Genomic DNA, 22,677 nt, shown 5'->3' with positions numbered 1-22,677 from the left:
AAGACAGGGAATTTAAGCGTATTGACGCTTTTGGGCAAAAAGGTGTTTTCAGAAGCTAGCCTCGTCCTGTGCTATTTGCTGGGTAGATACCCACACACTGTGGAACATGGCCAGCGAGATATTGTCAGCCACCTTAGAGGACCTTTGGGCAATATTCACTCAAGCCATTCAGGAAGGGCAAGGTGCGGCAAAGTACTTGTATTTGCTGGCCTTGATAATGTGGACTTAATGGGTCATTTCATGGGCACAAGTGTAGTACTCCAATTATATGCTTGGGTGTTCACAACAGGATTTTCAGAAGATGCCTAGTCTTCCCTCTTGGACATGTCCTTTGCTGTGTCTACACTGTTCAAAGATAAATCTGACATCGCACTGGAACATTTTAAGGACATAAGTGCCATAGCTCGCTCCCCTTCAGTTTCTCCAAAAGTTCAAGGGCTATTCATGAAGCCTGGCATACAACAGGGACAGCCCTCTCAGCTGGTGCAGCCACCAGCCTAGACGTTTCACTGCCCCAGGAGACACAGTGGCAGCTGAGGCCATTCACATTAGCAGAGAACTCTTCCTCCTCCTCCCCTGCAGCAAAGGTCACTGTGCCGCTCTAATTTTCCCTTCCAGAGCCACACCAAGAAGGAGACAATGTTTCCCTCCCTGGCTGGAAACCCATAATGTTTGATTGATGGAGATTAGTAATAGTTCAGATGAAGTTATGGACCTGTCATTAATTCCCCCCCATCCATCAATAACTTCCTTTGTCAGGGCAGGTTCCACCACACCAGGCCACTGTTATGATGAATGAGCTTGATCTTCCTGTGAATAAGGGTTCCATTGAGAGGGTACCCTAGTCAGAGATTTGCAAGGGGTGTTACACATGCTACTCGCTTGAAACATAAGAAGGATGAAGGCCTTAGTACCATCTTAAACCTTTGAATTCTGAATGCTATTTTGCGAAAGGAGTAACTAAAAATGCACACTATGGCTCCTAGTTTTTTCTGCTCTGGAACCAGAAGATTGGGTGGTGTTTTTGGACTTGCATATTGCATACTTTTGTATACCCATCATGCAGTTCCACAGATGCTACCTGTGGACCATGGTGAGGTCAAAACATATCCAGTTTGCTTATTTTGCCTGTCTCATCTCAGCCCCTCAGGTGGGAACAAAAGTGATGGCAGTGGTTGTAGCCTGTCTTCCAAGGTTGAAAATACATGTATTCCCATACCTCGAGGACTAATTGCTCAAGGCAGGCTTGCTGTGATCAGTCAGTCACGGACGATCTCCGATGACAGTTGCCCTCTTCACACCTGTGGGTTTTCCATCAGCAAACCAAAGTCCCACCTGATACCTATAAATAGGAGTCCTTATAAGGGGTGTCATAAACACAGTGGCATTTAAGCATTTCCACTGCCTTAGCGAGTCTGAGGCATTTTAGGATATGATCTCAATGTGTCTGTCCTGGGTACTGGCAAGGATGAGTGTAAAACTGCGAGCGTTGTGCATCCTCCTTGTCTGAAGGATTCATCTTCTCTAGGTTGTGGAGGCCACATCAAAGAAGTGTAATTCAGATAGCTGTGGTCTGTAGTAAGCCTGGATAAATGTTGTTTACGCAGGTGTAATCTTTCATTGTTTCTCACATTTTGAGTTACAATTGTTATGTGAAATGCTTGAGATTATGCCATGTTGTGTAATTGAGATTTCAGTTGGGTAAAAATCTTATTACCAGAGAAGAGGAACAACCCAAGCAAATCAGATGTAAATCACTATCTAAAATGGACGTGTTTTGAAGGTATTTTGCACTACCATAGCACAGAATGTGTAATTGCATAATTGTTTGGGCATTTTGTATAACTCTCACAATGGAAAATACATGAATTTCACCCTGACCTAGTCTGCACTGGAGCAATGGCTCTACATCAGCCTGTTGGAGCAATGGGCCATCAGTCTGGCTCTCAAAGACTTCCATTAAATGGAGACCAGTGCAGGATCTTGTGGACAACACAACCCACCAAGTGGTACTATAACAAGCAGGGCAGGATGAGGTCCTAGGTCCTGTGCCAGGAGGCTTTGTCCCTTAGGAGGAGGCTGGCTCAGCAGGGAATTTTTCCGGTTACCCTCATCTTGATCCATTTCAGACCACACGCTCTGATGTCTTGTTCATTTTATTATTAACCCAGCAAGGCCTTGCAGTGGGCAGTGTTAAGATACATACTAGCCTTTTTAGCCTTTGTGAGTTCATCAGACAATCCTTCCTGTTGTGATATAGTTCCTGAAGTTGCAGCACATATGTTTTCCCCAACACCTTTTGTCACATCACAATGAGATCTTAGCCTGCTTATAACATTTCTCATATGCACACCATTCAAACACATTCAGCAGCTGTTTGTGGATCTTAGCCATCACAGTGGTCTTACTCATTGGAATCATTTCTGCACCCGCACAGTTGAATTGCAGGTGTACTCAGTGCAACATCCATACATCACCACCTTCCTCGATAAGCTGATGCTGAGGAACAAGGCTGCTTTTCTGCCTTCATCACCCCTAGCTTTTTCTCTCTCCACCACATCCCTTGAAAGAGGAGACAATTTATCGACTGGACTCCAAGTGTACAATAGGTTTTCTGTGTTGAATCCACAAAGGAGTACTGTGTCAATGATGACTCTTTGTGGGGTTTGCTGGTACCAAGAAGGGATATACGGTACAGAAGAGGACCCTGATGTGGTGGATCGTCTTCTGTTGTAAAGATCTGTTGTGCCCTAACCAAAAAGCAGCCTCCTGAAGTCCTGGGTGTCGACTCACCCTATGCCTCTATGCAAAGAAAGTTCCTATCTTGTACACCTGTCATGCTGAGACATGTGCATGTGTACACATCTTCACCAAACACTTTTGCTGCGCTACACAGATTGTCATAGAAGGTGATTTTGCCTGCTCAGTCCTTTAGGACCTTTTGGTTTGAGTCCACTCCTCAGACCCTCCAATTTTTGGGAAGTACTACTTGGCTATCTCTTCAAAAGGCAATGAATCTGCTGATAGAAGTATCTGTCAGATGAACACATTACTTACCTTTAGTAATGCTCCTACAGGTCCACTACATATAACGGCTGATTAGTCACTACTCTCCTGCCTCCCTGTTCTGTGCAGTAGATTTCTGCAGATCTTAACTATGTCCACGGTTAGTTTTGAGTACATTGTCGTATGCAATTAGTTTAAATAGATCCACGTTTGAGGGTACGAAAGGAGGGCAATACAGAAGTTGATATCAGCACACAAGGGTGGTGCCTATCTAAGACTCAACTCCATCACTTGCTTACATGGTGGTGCAAGGTCACTGCGGATCCACTGATGTCACTTGGTGGTGACAGAAGCTGCTGCTTGAAAATCCACAGTTTTGTTCTGATGTCTTGGAATATTTTAAAGGTGAGGAAACCACAGTTAGAGTATCCACTGGAAAAAGCGTTACCGAAGGTAAGTACCTTGTTCTTTAGTCTTGCACAAGAAGATCATCAGTGATAATGGGGCTCAGATAGAACACAAATGTAGTCCGTGATTTAGCAAATAGGTTTTAAGGTAGGTAGGTACTGACTGGCATACTACAACACATACTAGTTTCTAATTGTATCACCAACAAAGCTGCACAGCCATTACACTCTTTTGAGTGAGTAACCTTTGTTGCTCTTTCAGACTGTGCAAAAGAGGTTCTTAACATCCATATTCGGCACCTTCAAAGTATGTAAGGTAATTTGTTAATATTTAGTGACAAATTTAAGCCGTTGGAGGTAATGCAAATGGTAATGACTCTGATAATTGCTTTTGATTTCACAAATGAATTGTTTACATTCTGAAAATTGAATCTATTTTAATGGAATGCCAGAATTTTTTTAAAGTATTAGTCATTTGTTAAACTTAAATTAGTTTCTTGTTTAACAATTAATAATCTGCTTCATGTATATATTAGTTTTGTCTGCTGTCTTTAGTAACTACCAAACAGGGAGCAATGTGCAAAGGTAGAATAATATGCTTCTTCAAGGAGTCGATTCTGTTTGCATATCTGGTGCAGGGGTTTTCAACCTTTTCTGTTCTAAGACCTACTAATGTCCCAAAAAAATTCAGAACTACTAATATCGTTAGGGTTGCATTAGTGGCTGCTTCAGACAAGATCCCTTTAGTGCTCACCATACGCAGGATTACAAGCAGTAATGACCTCAGTGCATCAGGCATGGATGTAAAAAAAAAAAAGGCGTTGCCAATTGTGAACGCATGTTACATGAGTAATATGTTCTGGCCATAACTACAATGCCTCTGGCACCAAGGGAATGGCATTAGTAATTGTTCTAACCAATGCCACATGTCCTATCACTCAAATATCAGGCTTCATTATGTTTTAGTATATTTTGGAAATTCAGCCATTTTTAATCAAGACATTAGTTTGAGTTCTAAATCACCCATCGATTCAACTTTAACACACACTTAATTTTGTTATACATCAATTAAGTGAACCCAGCAAAATCTTCTTATTTAATAATGTGGGATGCACACAGGAGAGTTACTTACAGTCAGGTGGAGGTGCTCACGCGCTACTCGTTGGAGAAGCCTGGTTTACTGCGTAATTCAAACAGTGCAGGTTTTCCTTCGAAGATGAACATATGTATTGGTTAACTATCAACATGTGGTGTTTAATCCTTAAATAACTTGTATAATGAGTGACAGATATTTCATGTACAGAAACATGTTTCTCTAACCTTTTTTGAGAACGGTGTTCCCTATCACACTTGTTATGTGCTGTAGAATCGTGGTTGGCAGATTAGCTACACACAGTCCTCTCCACAAAACAGGGAGTAACAACAATACAGACAGAACGAGTGGAAAATCACAGAAATGTATTTTATGGGTTAGCACGGAAGGAATCTGAACTCCATGTACAGAGCGCCCCACTTTAGCTCCAGCCAGGACTAGAAAAGGAAATCTGAGGACCACTATTTTCCTATCTCATCCTAGGTAGTCAGCCTCAGTTTCTTTAAGCAGCGGATTTCTAAAGATGTCTCAATTGTTCAAAATGTTGCACTGCTAGTCTTTATTTCTGGTATGCTGTGTCAAGCTCAAGCTTTCTTGGCAATGATAATGTTAGACACCTAAAATGGTGTAGGTCAAGATTGTAGGAGTAGACTTTGACTTAATTTCATACCCAACTAATGGTTTTCTTTTCTAGACGCGCTTTTCTGATAACCCTGCACAAGATCGGGGTTTAGTGGTTACAGATCCAAAAGCAAAAGATATTTTGTTGGAGCATAAGAGCCACTGCACTAAGAGCGTGGAGAAACGTAACTTCCATGGAGATGTGCTAGGATATGTTACACCGGTGAGTGTGCCTTATATTAAGTTATGTGTGTTGCATGGATTCCAGCTACATGTTTCTCCATTCCTTCTCACCGGCCCTCCTTCAGCTCTCACAATCTGGAGAAGGCCTGGGGCTTGAAGGCATTTGTTTGACAGTAGAACATCACAAGGGACCTCCTCTGTGCCTCTGTCCACTAGGGATCAGTGTGCATTGGCTCCAAGCTAGCCACCGGTCTTTTCATGCCAACACGTCTTTGATAAAAAAAAATCAGATGTTCTTGACAAGATGCATTTTCTTAAAGCTCCCACCGGATACAGGCAATTATTTCAAGCAAAGGAATATTTTAAAGGTAAACCAGCACATTTTGCACTGAGCTACTTTTCTGTGGCCACGTGCCAAGATACTAGTTTTTGTTGTGTTGGAATCCCCCTCAAATCATTCTAGATTACCATCATTAAATTGTGTCCCCAAAAGATAGAGTATTTGTAAAGCAATATTCAACTCATGAGACATCTTACCACTAAATAACTTGTTTGTTGTCATCAACCTAATTTTACTGATTTTATCGAACTCAGACTAATGAGACTGATCGGACCCTCCAGGTGACCATGTGGTCAAACATAGATTCATGACCTGGATGTGTTAGTCCACTGATATACCAGACCCAGAGCCATCCCAATAACACAGATATTTATTGTACCTTTCTGACAACTGAAAGTAATGGAGAACATCTGCCTACTCAAAATTACTCTTTTCTGTTCTACTGTGATGAGTTTCTTCGTACACTTCCTGTTTGTATCAACTATGACGAGCAAGAGGTTAGTTATTCATTTCCCTGATTGAAGCTTAACTACATTTAGGGCTCCACTACAGTAACTCTAGCTGTCTGTTAGTCAGCCCTATTGTTTCCAACATGCATAACGTGGGCTCTGGGCCAGTCCCATGCTTATGATTAAATGGCTTTGATTTCTTCCTCACTTCCCTGCTCCTGATTCAGTGGGTGTCCTCCTTAGTCTTATGTTTAACCCGCCCCAGAGTATTTCTGTCTCACATTGTTCTGACTGGATGAGCTGTATTCTTTCACCGGATACCTAAGGGGACTGTTTTTTTTTCTTCTTCTTCTTATGTATGGAACAATTCATGAGAGGGCATGTTTTACATGGAGTGGCTGTATGTAATGTATTCCATACCTCATGCTTTTCCTGCCCAGATACTCTTTTCCCAGAAGCTACTGCCCTCATCCTTCTACACCCAGTTTGTCTTCCTCTTTCATCTCCCCTCCACCCCCACTCCCCAATGTTGCCTGCTCCGCTCCCCATCCTGCATTCCCTTTATTTTTTTGCCATGGCCCATCAGAATAAAAGCAATGCCAGTTTGAGTCGTTGATTTTTAGTGCACTTTACAGCTTGATTTTTTTATTTTTTTATTTCATTTTGCGTTATGACGCGTTTGTCACAAAGCATATGTGTGCTTCGTCAGCTATCTTCGAATGAAGGTTCTTTAAATAGTAAACCCATTTCAAGATTACATGCCATGTGTCTGCATGCGTCTTCACAACTATATATAAATGTAATTGGAAAACTGGCATTGACAAAGCTATTAACTCTGCATTTCAGAGCTGCGGCGCAGAGGTTTTGCCAATGCTTCATTCTAAGCAGTCTTTGTTTGAGTATTGGAGAAGTGTAGAATTTAAAAGCTTCTGAATCCTGATCGGAGAAGGTGATTGCTAAGCTATATTAGGTGTATGTGTAAAGCACACTATCAGTAGCGAGGATATCCTAGCACTGAGCAGGTGTGGGTGCCTAGTCCTGCGTACATTAGGTTGATTATTTGAAAAGTCAGTTCTTCAGCTCCTTGTGGAATCCAAGAAGAGAAGAGGAGGCTCTGATGTGGACTGTGAGGCTGTTCCATGCTTTAAGAGCGATGTAAAAGAATGAGAGTCCTTCTGATCTGGTTCTGTGTATGCATGGGATATGTGCAAGTAGGACTCCAGTGGAACAGTAGTTTCTTGGTGGTTGGTGGAAGGAGATGGAACTGTACATGTAGGTGGAAGCCATTGGAGCTCTCTCAGGTGTAGTGTGGTGTGATGTGAGGTCTATTTGGGAGGTTGACGATGAGTCTGGCTGCTGTGATACTATGGCCATCTTCTGTGAATACTTTTTTTTCTACCTCAATCTGTATCTGTGTCCTTTATTTGGCGAAATACCCACATTTTTGACTTTCTTAATCCTTGACCTCCCTCTCTGTTATTCATTCTGTTCTCGTCTCTCTGCCATTTTTTGTTATGTACTTTGATCTTTTCCTTACTCCTTTTTTTCTGACAGTTTACACCACTCTCCATCCCTCCCTATTGAATCTTCAGCTCTGTGGACTTGTTCTCATCTCCATAAGACCCTACCAGCATCTCTTTTTCTTTCTTTAATGTATTCTCTCTCTGGCTTTGTTTTTTCTTTATCCATTAGTTTCTCCTCAGCCTCTGTCATGCTAACTTTCCCAACTCAGATTCCCTTTCTCCATACCCCTCCGTAGTTTCTAAGTACAAGAAATAACTAAATCAATTACCTAAGAGAAGGAACATTTACTCAGTATGCTCTGCGTTGTGTTATGTTCAAAGCAACTTTGACTCCTTTAAACTGTAAATTTGAATCAGTGCCTTCCATAGTGGGCCAATTCATTTGTGTTTGTAAGTTCAACGTGTACATGCAAATGGCTTGACTAGTACTCGCACTTTTAAACCCATTTTTTATGGTCGGCAAACGCACACAGGGCTTAAAACTCTACTAAAACAGTTGTGATGGAGTATAAACTGATGATGCAGGGAAGAGGCACTGCCAGGAAGAACGAGGTTTAGGAGTTTTCTAATTATAAGAGACAGCCAGTGCCTACACTGATCACAGGCAAGAAACAAATTGTTCAGTGCAATAGGGGTGAAGCAGCCAAAGTCAGACTGCAGACGGTGAAAAGTGCTACGTTCCATCTCTCTGGTGGCCGTCGTATTAGTGGTAGAAAACAGGGATAGGCGGCCTTGCCTTTGATAGAAATCCTGGTCTGTGACAGAAGGTTGGGCCGCCCAGAGGAGGGCAGCAGGGACAGAGCCTTATCTGTGTCTGCTGTAGAATAACAGTGGCAGCTTCATTCTGATGGGGGCGGCAACCTGAGCTACATGAAAGCGACAAACAAAACTTTTTTTCTGCCGGATACGGGGAGGAAGAAGGCGAACGGTGAGGAAGATGACATATGTTGCAGGCTTAGAAAGGCACAAGTCGAGGGTAGACACAGGTACCTGGCGTCCACCCACTATCTTTACAGGGTGGACGCAGTCCACCCTCTAAGAAGTGGGCCCCACTGAAATATGCTGAACAAGTCCGGGACACATTCACCAGCGCCTGCACCTTGTCTGCTCTCCTTTCGAGAAGCCTCGTGCAGGTGGGGAAGGGTGTGAGATTGTAGTGTGCAGGAACAACAAACGACGTAGTCCAAGTCTGAGATAAATCTTCGGAAAGTTTATTTCTCTCGTAGGGGATTTCCATGTGTAGTCATAAGCACTGAATAGTTCCGCGTGCCTTCGGGGACCCCGGAGCACTGATGTGAAGCATATTCTTAAGTGCAAATACCAGCCCTTTGAAAAAGGTCTGTCAAAAACACTTAAGAATAACAATGTGCAGCCTATGTGAACAGCTACACAGGCCAAATTGTTAAAAGAAAACAGTTGTAGTGTAAATTCACGTTTAAACATCTATTTATTCTATAAATGTAATAACAAATACATTCTCATATTCTATTTACACCTCTCATGAGAATAAAACATTGCAGGGCAGAGTAGCCCATAGGCTGCCATTATACAGAATGTAAATAGAGCTGTGCCTTTAAGAAAGTAAAGTCTTCCTGTATCCCATCATGCACAGCAAAAGGCAGCTGCCTCAGTTCTTTTTTCCGGCTCCTTTCTGACAGGACCCTGAAGCATTGAGCTCTACCTCACAAAGCCTTTTTGTGACAGAAATTCATTAAAAATCTTTTGAATTTCAATTTCACTCGACGTTTTTAACATTGAGTGATCATTTCGTACTTCTTTCTGTTAAATTCTGACAGAATTTTGAGGTTTTTCTAGTTCAGAAATGCCTTCACTTTTTGACAAATGCCCTTCTTGTGGCAGAAAAAAGGCTAAAACAGATCCACATCGGGTCTGTATAATTTGCCTTCCATCCAGCCACAAACCGGAGTCGTGTGACATCTGTAAAACTTTCTCCAGAAGAACTCTTCGTGATAGGGAGAAAATCCGACTTCAGGCAAAAGAGGACAGGAGAAAAAGTGGTCATTCTACCAGGGCTCACCCTGTTTCCTCTATAACTCCGACCAGACCTGCTCAAAAACGGCACAGGTCTCCGACGACGTCGAGGGCGTTGACGTCGAGACAGTTAACGGCGCCAACATGCTCGCCGTCGAGGAGTGGTTCACCGGCGAGGAAGAGACATCGTTCGCCGTCGACAGCCATTTCGCCGTCGAGACGGCGTGGACACTCGCCGTCGAGATCTGGGTCGCCGTCGACACGACGAGGACGTTCCACGTCGAGGAGATCTGAGTCCGGCTCGCCGTCGACACGGCGAGGGCGATCGACGTCGAGGGAGAGTGCTCGCCGTCGGAGACGTTCGCCGTCACCACAGCGACGCCGAGGGCCGTCATCAAGAGGTTCTCAACGGCGAGAGGAATCGACATCGAGAGGCACTCGCCGTCACCGCACTTCGACGTCGAGGAGTGTGTCGACGTTGAGGCGACAATCAAAGAGGCCTAGAACGTTTTATACCACGTCAGAATCCTCGGCCTCACTCATCCTGCTTCCAGCGTCTCCACAACTCTCTCCTCAACAGTCGCTGTTGCCGCAGACACCGGTAACACCTACGGCTCCTCTTCCGGCTCCTCCTTCAGAGTCTGTTTTGAGGACTCCAACGCGATCTGTAAGACGTTCTGGACATTCCTCTAGACGTTCATCTTCTTCTCGGCACCATCGTCATGAATCACGGCAGAGATCTCAACATTCACATCACAGACATTCTTCCTCGTCTACACGGGACTACTCTCCAACCCTATCGGACTCACCGTACCCGAGAGTGTCCCCCATAGATGATGTGAATACATTCCAGGAGGTCTTAGTACGAGGGGCGACCAAACTGAATATTCCGCTGGTGGTACCTGCCCCATCGACGTCAGTAATCTTCGAGACCTTACATCACAGGACATCTTCCAGACCTTTGCTTCCACTGGTTCCAGGTCGTCTTGAACCGGCAATGGATATTTTTCTTACACCGGCCGCAACGAAGTCTGCTTCTTCCAGACTTATTAAGAAATATCGTCCACCAGAACAAGATCCTCTATTCTTGAGGTCGGACCCAGTACCGGATTCGGTGGTCATAGTAGAGGCAAAGAAATTGCATTCGACATCACCGTCTTCCTTTTCACCTCAGATAAAGAGAGCAGAAAGATCGATGCTGCAGGACGAAAAGTATGTTCTACTGCAGCCATCACGATGAAAGCAGCCAGCGCTACTGCTTTATTAGGGAGATACGATCGGGCCCTCTGGGACTCTATACTGCAGTTTGCGGAACATCTTCCTAAGGACAAAAGGGAAGATTTCCTGGAGGTCGTGGGCGAGGGAGCCATGGTTTCTAACCAAGTAATAAGTGCTGCAGCTGATTCTTCGGTACTATCCGCACATAACTATGCTCACGGAATAGCCCTCAGAAGACATGCATGGTTGAGACTTACATCTCTCAAACCAGAAGCACAACAGAGAATACAAAATTTACCTTTCTCAGGCTTCACTTTGTTCGGTTCTCATGCCGATGACGAGATGGCCAGAATGAAGTCTGAGCTAGATACCCTGAAAGCGGTAGGCATGGAGCGACCGAAAGAACAATGAAAGGTATTCCGCCCATATCAGCGAAGACTTTTCACCCACCGGTATCAGTCACCACACTGGGTGTCTTCACGCCCCCAGCAACAGCAACAGCAGCAGCATCAAAGGGGCTTCTCCACACAACGAAGGTCGATAAGGGGTCGTTCAACACCTCAAACTCAGACAACTCGACAGGCTCCCGCGTCTAAGCCCTGAATCTTCGCTTCCCCGTCCTCCATTATCCACTCCGGTAGGGGGAAGTATCTCAAATCATCTGGACGAGTGGCTACACATCACATCAGACGCCTGGGTATTGAATTTTGTGAGACATGGTTACGCTCTCAGATTCACTAGTCCTCCACCATCTGTTCCACCCAAAACAGTCAACCACCACCTCGAAGCTCTTCAGTTAGAAGTCACTATTCTATTACAAAAAAGAGCCATAGAACCCGTCCCGATCAGCCAGCAAGGGAAGGGGATTTATTCGAGGTATTTCCTTGTACCGAAAAAAGACAAGCACGAGTTTCCTCCCATTTTAGATCTAAGGACAGCAAACAAGTGGATTCGCAAAGAGAAATTCAGGATGTTATCCTTGAACCAAATTTACCCACATCTTCATCAGGGCGACTGGCTCTGTGCAATAGACCTTTGCGACGCTTACTTTCATATTCCGGTGACCAAGAAACATTGAAAATTCCTAAGGTTCACCGTCGGAAAACGTCATTACCAATTTGCGGTTCTACCCTTCGGCCTCAAATCAGCACCGAGAACTTTTTCCAAATGCATGGCGGTGGTAGCCGCCCACTTGAGGAAACACCGAATATTTGTCTACCCCTATCTAGACGATTGGCTCATAAAGGCCTCCAGTTATCTAGAAGCGCAACAACATTTCAAATGGACTCTACAGCTGTTGCAGAAGCTCGGTCTTCAAGTCAATCTCCTGAAATCCACAGAAACGCCTGTTCAGAGGTTGCATTACTTAGGGGCCATTATAGATACCAATCTAGGAAAAGTGTTTCCTTCGGAGGAACGACGATTATCGATTCTCCAAAAGTGCAAACAACTGCAGGAAACTCCTCAAACCACTGCAAGAGTAATAGCTTCTCTACTGGGCTCGATGGCGTCTTGTATCCATCTCGTTCCCAATGCTCGCCTCCATATGAGACCATTACAGGAAAACCTGGAGGATCAGTGGTGTCAACTGATGGACGATTGGGAGAACAAAGTCCTCCTTTCTCCCCACGCCCTACAGTCCCTCAAGTGGTGGTGTTTACCCAGCAATCTCTTGGTGGGGATTCCGTTCCAACAACAGTCTCCTGCTCAAACCATCGTAACAGATGCGTCACTGCTCGGATGGGGGGGCGCACATGGAACATCTTCGAGTCCAAGGCAAGTGGTCACGGAGAGAGAGTCTCTATCATATCAACCTGCTGGAACTTCGCGCAGTCCACCTTGCGCTCAAAGCCTTCCTTCCCTCTCTGAGAGCGGAATCTCTCCTTCTCCAGACGGACAACGTGGCCACTATGTACTACGTGAACAAACAAGGAGGCACCAGGTCCAGGATTTTATCCAGAGAGGCTCAGACAATCTGGCATTGGCTTCTAGCCAGGAACCTGTCGCTAGTGGCAACTCACCTGCCTGGCATCCAGAATGTTCAAGCGGATGCCCTCAGTCGCGTAATGGACGAGAACAACGAATGGGTGCTACACGACGACGTCGTTCGTTCCATTGTCGCACTATGGGGTACCCCCTCTATAGACCTATTCGCAACCCCAGAAAACAAAAAATGCCAAAACTTCGCCTCCAGATATTACCATCCAGGGACACTGGGGAATGCCCTGTGGATAAGCTGGTCAGGAGCATTTCTTTACGCCTTTCAACCGCTTCCCCTGATTCCGGCGGTCCTCCAGAAGTTATCCAATGCTCAGTCCAAAATGATCCTAATTGCTCCGGAATGGCCACGCCAATGGTGGTTCCCAGACCTTCTTCACCGGTCACTCAAACCACACATCAGGCTGCCTTATCGTCCGGACCTGCTCACGAAGTTCAGAGGGCAGATATCTCATCCCAACCTCTCATCATTGAGTTTGGCAGCATGGCTCCTGAGCTAGTGCAATATGGACACTTGAACCTACCTCAGGACTGTATGGAAATTCTGAGAGAAGCAAAGCGCCTTTCCACAAGATCGGCTTATGCAAGCAAGTGGAAAAGATTCTGTGTGTGGTGTTTAGATAACAACATTGACCCGGTTTCCTGTGGAGAGGAATCTATCCTGCCTTACTTGCTAAGTTTGGCAAAATCGGGCTTACAACTTTCATCAATAAAGGTTCACTTGGCGGCTGTAACGGCATACAGGAAGAGCCCTTCACAAACTTCCTTTTTTCGGATCCCAATTATTAAGGACTTCCTGGAAGGTTTAAAAAAGGTTTTTCCTCCCATTAGAAAGCCTTCTCCTCCATGGGAACTGAATGTTGTCCTATCACGTCTGATGCTGCCTCCATTCGAGCCAATACATAAGGCATCGCTTCAACATCTCACATGGAAAGCTGCTTTTCTGGTGGCAATCACTTCAGCGCGTAGGGTTAGCGAAATCCAGGCCTTTTGCGCTCAAGAACCCTACACGGTTTTTCATTCTGCGAAAGTGGTAATGAGAACTCATCCAAAATTTATACCAAAAGTCGTCTCCGACTTTCATGTGAACCAAACAATTTCATTACCAACTTTCTTTCAAAATCCAACTACTCCTGCTGAGAGAACTCTGCACTCTCTGGATGTAAAAAGGGTTTTGAAATTTTACTTGGACAGGACAAAAAGCTTACGTAAATCACAACAGCTTTTTATTAACTATGGCCCAGTTAGAACAGGGTTGGGCACGTCTAAGCAATCTTTATCCAGGTGGATTGTTTCATGTATAATGTTATGTTATCAGTTAGCGAACAAATCCCTTGGTGGTAGGCCAAAAGCCCACTCTACTAGAGGGAAGGCAGCTACTGCAGCCTTGATGAGAAATGTCCCTTTGGCAGAAATATGCAAGGCTGCCACTTGGAAGTCGGTCCATACCTTTACTAAGCATTACTGCCTTGATACAGATGCTAGGGCAGATGCGCAGGTTGGACAGGCCTTGCTTAAGAATTTATTTGCATGATTCATGTTTTTTGTCAGTATTCTTCTGTCTACTCCACCGCGGTTATGGGGATGGGCTTGCTACTCTATTCATTGCTTATGACTATACATGGAAATCCCCTACGAGAGAAGGAATGGTTTCTTACCTGTAACTCCAGTTCTCTCGTAGGGGTATTTCCATGATAGTCATAAGCAACCCTCCCTCCTCCCCGGTGGAGTTGACATAGAACAAGTTGCCATGAATATTATCGATGTTGGTACTCCAACAAATGTTTTGTTCCTTCATGTCAGGTTACAAGCCTCCAAAAAGAACTGAGGCAGCTGCCTTTTGCTGTGCATGATGGGAAACAGGAAGACTTTACTTTCTTAAAGGCACAGCTCTATTTACATTCTGTATAATGGCAGCCTATGGGCTACACTGCCCTGCATTGTTTTATTCTCATGAGAGGTGTAAATAGAATATGAGAATGTATTTGTTATTACATTTATAGAATAAATAGATGTTTAAACGTGAATTTACACTACAACTGTTTTCTTTTAACAATTTGGCCTGTGTAGCTGTTCACATAGGCTGCACATTGTTATTCTTAAGTGTTTTTGACAGACCTTTTTCAAAGGGCTGGTATTTGCACTTAAGAATATACTTCACATCAGTGCTCCGGGGTCCCCGCAGGCGCGCGGAACTATTCAGTGCTTATGACTATCATGGAAATACCCCTACGAGAGAACTGGAGTTACAGGTAAGAAACCATTCCTTCTTAGGTAAATGACCCACAACAGCACCATCAGTCTTCCAGGACGAGAGTTAACTGGCAACTGCTGAGAAGAACCAAAACCCTCGAACTCCAACGTTTGATGACCCCGAGTGACACAAGCAGAAAATACACAAGAATACCAAAACAGTACACACATTAAAGAAAGAAATATAACACCCTTTATAACAAATAATTAAACATCATATTACATCACCTTCCCTCCTTATAAAATTGAGAAAAATTTGTTTAGTACATACCCATCAAATCTAGAGGGCAATTTAATAATGCGATTAGAACTTGTTTGCACTACAGAGTTCCCACCACAAACAGAATCTTCATCATGACTATGAACATTGGTAGAGACTACACCAGAAGTCTCTGGACGTCCTACTGAAACAAGATGTTCAGAAATGTTACTAGAGCCAATAGAAAAATCCGTAGAAATAATATTATCTGCAGTTGAGCAACTATCTCTGTCAGAGTACACCTTTTCAAAAATGTCAACTTGCTCCTTAGAAATCGGAACAACGCTATTCTTGTTCCACCATCCTTTTCCCTCCAAGGACAGAGAATTCTTAGTTGCTTCAATAAACTTAACAGGCAAAGAGAACTCGGATTCAACTTTCATGACCCTTTGCATTTTTCTAATTAAAACATAGTCTTGAACATTAACTTTGCAATCTTTCACTCTATTTCTAATATCATAATTTTTTTTTCTGCATGAATTGTTTCTTTGACACCGTGTCGTTTAAATTGGCCAAGTGAAACATATCTTTTTTTTTTTTTTCTCTTCGGATTTACTGTTTTTCAAAAGCCAGGATGGAATCAAATTGGTAACTGCTTTTCTTCCCCTTAGTAACATAAAAGGAGTCATCTCAGTAGATGAATGTGGTATAGTATGATATGCCCATATTTTCTCTCGAAGAAACTGACCAACATCTACATTAGCGGCAATGGCAGTTTGTATCCCTTCTTTCAATATGCGGTTAGCCCGTTCCACCAAACCATTGGAAGGAGGACTGTATAATGGCACTTGTGAATTCTTAATACCATATTTTTCCATAAATACTTCCATCTTTTTGGATGTAAAATGTACACCATTATCTGGAACAATTGAAACTGGTGGACCTTCCAAAAGAAAAAGTTTTCATGATACACTATAACAGACTCTGTATTTGCACTTTCAATGAACGAATAATAAATCCACTCAGAAAAATAATCTATCACTACAATTAGAAACCTCATCTCTTTCGGCAAAATATAAAACGGACCAGAAAAATCTATAGCTCTACTAGGAAAGGGAACAGGACACAAAGGTTTGATTGTATTTTTCCAGTGTTTATCGGACACAACACAATGTGAACAATTATCCATTAAATTAGTAACCTGCTTGTCTATACCAGGCCACCAGTACGCTTCCTTCAATTTTTTCACTGTTGCTGAAATCCCTAAATGCCCCTCATGAGCAATTCTTACAATTTTGTCTCGTAAACTAATAGGCGGAACAAACAAATTGCCTCTCATGCAAATATCATTTTCTTAAGATAATTCACAGGCAACCTGTTTATACGTCCTCAAGTCACTAGATAGTGCTTTCTCAAAAGGCCAACCACTGTTAATTAATTTGAAGACTTGAGATAGGATTTTATCTTCTAACATAGCTGTCTTCTAATCATTCAATGTAATGTTTCAATCTCTAGCTGAAATGGCATTGACTAAACCAACTACACATTCATTGTCTTGCTTCTCTGACTCCTCCTCATCATAAGTTTGTAATGGCATACGTCACAAACAATCAGCTCTGGTGTTTTTGCCACCCTAAATGTACTTCACAGACAAATCATATTCTTGTAACTTAGACAAAAGACGAACTAAGCGAGCAGAAGCCTTACCCAACCCATTTCCGCTGAGCAGATACACCAAAGGCTTATGGTCAGTATAAACCTCGCAGCAATTACCCCATTTGAAGGTCTTGCATTTTAGTACAGCCCTTACGCAAGCTAAAACCTCCCTTTCAATGGGATTGTAATTACTCTCTGCTACAGAAAGTGTCCTAGAAGCAAAAGCTACTGTGCTTTCTTTACCATTGACAATCTGCCCAAAAACAGCTCCTAAGCCTTTCAGACTGGCATCCACAGCTATAAAAGATTTCCCTGAAGGAACAAATGGTTTTAGAGAAGAAGCAGATAGAACCAAATCCTTAACATTCTGGAAAGTTACATCAATTTGATCATTCCAAAGAAACTTCTGCCCCTTTTTGAGTAATGACCTCAAAGGTTGAACCATTAGAGCATAACTTGGCACAAAGCGTGCATAATATTCGCACAACCCCAAAAATGAACGTAGTGCATCCTTATCAGTAGGCGGAGGAGCATTTTTAATGGCCTCTAGATTGCAAAGTTTAGGTTTTATCCTGTCACCAGATATGGTGTGACCCAAATATTCCACTTGTTCAAGTAAGATTTTACTCTTTTCAGTCTTTACTGTTATACCATGTGACTGAAGAATGTTAAAAACATTTTTCAAAAGTAAAATATGCTCTTCAGTAGTGTTAGTGTGAATAAAAATATCATCCTGAAAGGCTACCACATTGCTTAAACTGCTGAACAACGTGTCCATCATTTTTTGAAAGACCCTGGCAGCAGAAGCCAAGCCAAAAGGAAGTCTACGATATTTAAATGCACCAAATGGTGTGACAAACATAGTGAGCATCTGAGACTCTTCACTCAACTCAATCTGGTGGTACGCTGAACGAAGATCTATAGTTGAAATAAATTGTGAATTTCCCACACTCGCGATCAGCTCTTGTATGTGTGGAAGAGGATGGGAATCCACTAAAATGTTTTTGTTGAGTGATCTCAAGTCCACACACAACCTAAGATCACCAGAACTTTGTTTAGTAAGAACCATGGGCGAAACCCACTCAGATGAGTCTGTGGGAGTGATAATCCCCTCAGAAACAAGTTTGTCCAATAAATCTTTCAGATTCTGTCTGATACTTAAAGGAACCGGTCTAACTTTATGAACTAAAGGTATGGCTCTTTTTTTGAGTTTAATACTGTGCTCAAAGCCTTGAACAGTTCCTACTTTATCCAGAAATACTCCAGGAAAGTGGCTCTTCAATTCTTCCAACACTGACTCTGATGACAAAACCGAGGAAACTGGGACTAAATCATTTAACTCTTCTCCCAATACATTCGGAATGTCATGTTCTGGACGTAAAATAATATTCAGTTTTGCTAAGTCCCTCTAGCCTACAATGTCTCTCACATTAACAGCCACATACGCCTTAGTGAAACTACATCTGCTCAAGATTTCCAGCTCTGACCAAAAAAACCCTAATAGATCTATGTCCTGATCTCCAAAAGCCTTGGGACTAATATCAGGACGTTCAAAAATAAATGATTTAGGCTATAAAGAATAGAAAGTTTTTCAGCTAAAATAGTTACTGGGGATCCGGAATCTGCCATGACAGTCACTTTTTTCCCACCTATCAAAGCAACACATATAGGTCCCTTAACACATCCCATACTAGATTCCACAGTTAATTGATTAGGTATTTCCCAATCTACTATTACTTTCTTGAACATCATCCTCTGAATTCTTGGTGTATATATTACTGATTTGTACTTTCGACAAGTTATTATATTAACTAGGACAGAACGCACTGTCTCTGCACACTTTTTGAAAGTGTCCCGTTTTATGATATTTAATGCACTTTTTACCTATGGCAAGGTATGATGAACTTTTCCCAATGTGATTATGGGTTCCACACCTGTAACAACTATGGCCCTCATTACAACCCTGGCGGTAAATCCTGCTTTCCGCCGTGCTGAAGACCGCCAACATCTCGTTGCGGCGGCGGAATTCCGCTACCGGTATTACGACCCACATCTCGGAATCCGCCACAATACAGACACCCACACAAGTCCGCCACACCAAAGGTCAGTGATAAACTGGCGATACCAAAACCCACACCGTCACGCCAACAGGAATACGACCCCACTATCACGACCCACGAATCAACGCAGCGGTCTTTCAACCGCGGTAATCCATTGGCAGTACACGCCACCTCGCTCAAAAGGCACTCACACACTTACAAAACGACACCACATTGGACAATTCGAAATACACACACCTGATAAACATACACACACCACACCCACACACTCACACCACTATAAAACACACACCCACATTACCCACAAACCCTTACAGCGTAAAATTTGGAAGAAGGCCAGAGAGAGAGATTAGCAAACACAACACCAGCTTCCACAGACACACAACACCATCACTTACACAACATCCACGCACCTCAAACAACACACACCAACACATCCCCCACACATCACAACAGACAGCACCTCACACATCACCCACGCCACATCATGGCACCTCAAAAACACCCCAGGTTTTCAGAGGAGGAGCTCAGGGTCATGGTGGATGAAATCATCCGGGTAGAGCCACAGCTTTTCGGATCACAGGTGCAGCACACCTCCGTTGCCAGGAAGATGGAGCTATGGCAGAGAATCGTCAACAGGGTCAACGCAGTGGGACAGCATCCAAGAACACGGGATGACATGATGAAGAGGTGGAACGACCTATGGGGGAAGGTGCGTTCCGTGGTTTCAAGACACCAGATTGCTCTACAGAGGACTGGCGGTGGATCCTCACCTCCTCACCCACAACTAACAACATGGGAGGAGCAAGTCTTGGCAATACTGCATCCTGAGGGCCTCGCAGGAGTAGCAGGAGGACTGGACTCTGGTAAGTCAAATCTTAACTACCATATCCCCCCCACCCCACCTGCATTCCAACACATACCCCCACCCTTACCCTCACTCCCATCACTCCATCATCTCACATATGTTCCACTATCACAACCCACACATCTCAATACCAAGGCCCTGCATGCAACACCTATGCATGGACCACCTTCACCAAAGCATGTCCAGTACAGATACCCACACAGACCCCAAACCAACTATCACAAAAGGGCAAACACAATGATGCAAGCACAGGAGTAGAGGGTAACTCACCCAATGCACAATATGGCACACACAGATACTAAAACTATGCATTTACACCCCAACAGGACCCATACCCAACGTCACCGGACAGGAGGTGCCAGACATATCCAGTCCCCCCACAGAAGAGGCCCACAGTGATGACAGCAGCTCTGCACGCCTGGATCAAGATGACCAGCCCGGCCCATCAGGGATCTCGGGACAGTCGGTTCCCCTGACACAGTCCCAAACCACCACTGAACCTCCCCCCTCAGGAAACACCGCCACAGCACCCACCCAGCGGGCCCATCCCTCTGTCCCCAGGACACATCAATCAGCAGTGTGTCCACCACTACAGGGAACTCGGGCAACCCCACAAACCCAAGACAATCAGGGACCTGGGGTCAGTGGCAGTGGGCACACAGTTCAGGGGACACAGGATAACAGGGAAGCTGGGAGAACTGCTGTGCGACGGGGGATTGACAGGCCCAGGGAACCGACACTCCACAAGGCACTCTCCAACGTCATGGGAGCTTACCACCATTCCCAGGAGACCATGGGCACAGTACTGGCCAAGTTTCAGGAGACCCAGCGGCTGCAGGAGGAACACTACCTGGGGATCAGGGAGGACTTGACCAAAATCGATGCCATCCTGGTCACCATTGCAGGGCCTAAATAGGTGTGACGCAGTTATTTGGCCTGCCATGTGGCCCCCTGAAATAGCGGCTGCCTGACCTGTAAGGAAATGAGGTAACTGCACTGGCGTTGTACTCCGTCGCTGTAGGTGGTCGAAGACCGTGGCGTAATTCAGCATTGGTTAACATTGGGCCCTATGTGTTCCAGGAGCCAATGATGATGTACGCCGGCGGTGATGGTACGCACCGCCACGGACGCGACCGCCATTTTCTATCAGTTCCCTCACTTGATACCTGACCTTCAACGGGAGAGGACCTACACTGCAAGTGCTGCTGTGAGCTGTCTCTGGATGTGACAATGGCTACAGTGTCTGGGGAAAGGGCCCCTGCCTTCCCTTCCGAGGAGTTGAAGAAACTAGTGGATGGGGTCCTCCCCCAGTACACGCAACTGTACGGTCCTCCAGACAAACAGGTGAGTACACTGTGAGCATGGTGGATGGCACATGATTGTATGGAGTGTCGTGGATGGAGGGGGGGGGACAGGCCATCATGTGAGGATAGTGTGTGTGTATGTATATCTGGGCCAGGGTGGGAGGTTTGTGGGCAATGTGTGAGAAGAACTGTACGGGAGAGTAACATCCATTCTAAGTTCACTTTTCCTCTAGGTCAGCGCCCACCAGAAGAAGGGTATTTGGCATGCCATTGCCAAGGGAGTGCGGACCCTGGGAGTCTATCATGGATGGAGCACCCACTGCCGGAAAAGATGGGAGGACCTGCGCCGCTAGAGCAAGAAGACGGCGGAGGCCCAGCTGTGGATGGCCTCCCAACGTGGAAGGGGTGCCCGTCGCACCATGACCCCCCTGATGTACCGGATCCTGGTGGTGGCATATCCGGAGTTGGATGGGTGCTTGAGGGCATCACACCAGCCACAAGGGGGTGAGTACACTCTCATTCAGCTGACTCTGCATGCTTGACGAGGTGTCTGGGTGGGGGTGGTGGGTTGTGGGTTCCCCTAGGCCAGGGCAGACGCGCAAAGGTAGATCCATTGTTTTGCAGCCTCATTCCCACTCCAACTCCAAAGGTGGTATTTGCCCTCTACACCTAGTCACGCTCCCATGGGTTCCAGCTGTGCATGAAATGGGTCTAGACAGAGTCCCCCTTGGGCATGTGCTTTTCCCCTGCACTGTTAGTGCATGGCTTAGTGCATAGGGCTGCTCCCTGCGTGTTTTGTCTGCCAGCAGTAGTGGTGTTGCATGCATTGACCATGTGTCTCTTCTGTCTTTCCTCCCCCTTTTTGTTTTGTCACCCTGTTCTTGTGTGCATTAGCATCATCTGGCAGAGGAGCAGTGGCACCGGAGCAGGAGGGAGCTGCATCCCACATGGCCCTGGAGGGTGAAGTAACGGAGTCTGAAGGCACCAGTGGGACGGAGGGCGAGGGGAGCTCCACGACGGGGATAGGAGCATACAACAGCGACTCCTCCTCTGATGGGAGCTCCCTTGCGTTGGCGGGCACCTCTGTGCCCACCGCATCAACAGGTACAGCCGCCACCCCCCCTACCAGCACCGCCCTTCCAGCAGCCCCTCAGCGTGTTTCCCGTGCCCGCTCACCCAAGAGGGTGGGCATCTCCTTCGCCCCAGGCACCTCAGGCCCTGCCCCAGTCAGTCCTGCTGCCCTCAGTGAGGAGGCTATCGACCTCCTGACATCCCTCACTGTTGGGCAATCTACCATTTTGAATGCCATCCTGGGTGTTGAGAGGCATTTGCAGCAAACAAATGCATACCTGGAGGGCATTCATTCTGGCCAGGCGGCCCAACAGAGAGCATTTCAGACTCTGGCCTCAGCACTGATGGCAGCCACTGTCCCTGTGTCCAGCCTCCCCCCTCCAACTTCCTCCACCCAGACCCAAGCCCCTGTACCTCAGCCTATCCCAAGCGCACC

General features: G+C 45.1%; 1 protein-coding gene across 3 annotated transcripts in view; it reads left to right on the top strand.

The window, feature by feature from the left end:
* CHID1 (chitinase domain containing 1) overlaps window positions 1-22,677 on the top strand; it is a 1,285,476-nt gene that overhangs the window by 48,119 nt on the left and 1,214,680 nt on the right. For all 3 annotated transcript variants that reach the window (XM_069223131.1, XM_069223132.1, XM_069223133.1), the window contains one exon: window positions 5,201-5,350. In XM_069223131.1, the coding sequence (XP_069079232.1) occupies window positions 5,201-5,350 (150 nt within the window). The remainder of the gene's footprint in view (window positions 1-5,200; window positions 5,351-22,677) is intronic.

The sequence above is a fragment of the Pleurodeles waltl genome, chromosome 3_1, assembly GCF_031143425.1.
Source record: "Pleurodeles waltl isolate 20211129_DDA chromosome 3_1, aPleWal1.hap1.20221129, whole genome shotgun sequence".
NCBI classification, from domain to species: Eukaryota; Metazoa; Chordata; class Amphibia; order Caudata; family Salamandridae; genus Pleurodeles; species Pleurodeles waltl.
The sequence above is the reverse complement of the archived record's forward strand: the minus strand, read 5'-3'. Positions and strand labels throughout refer to the sequence as shown.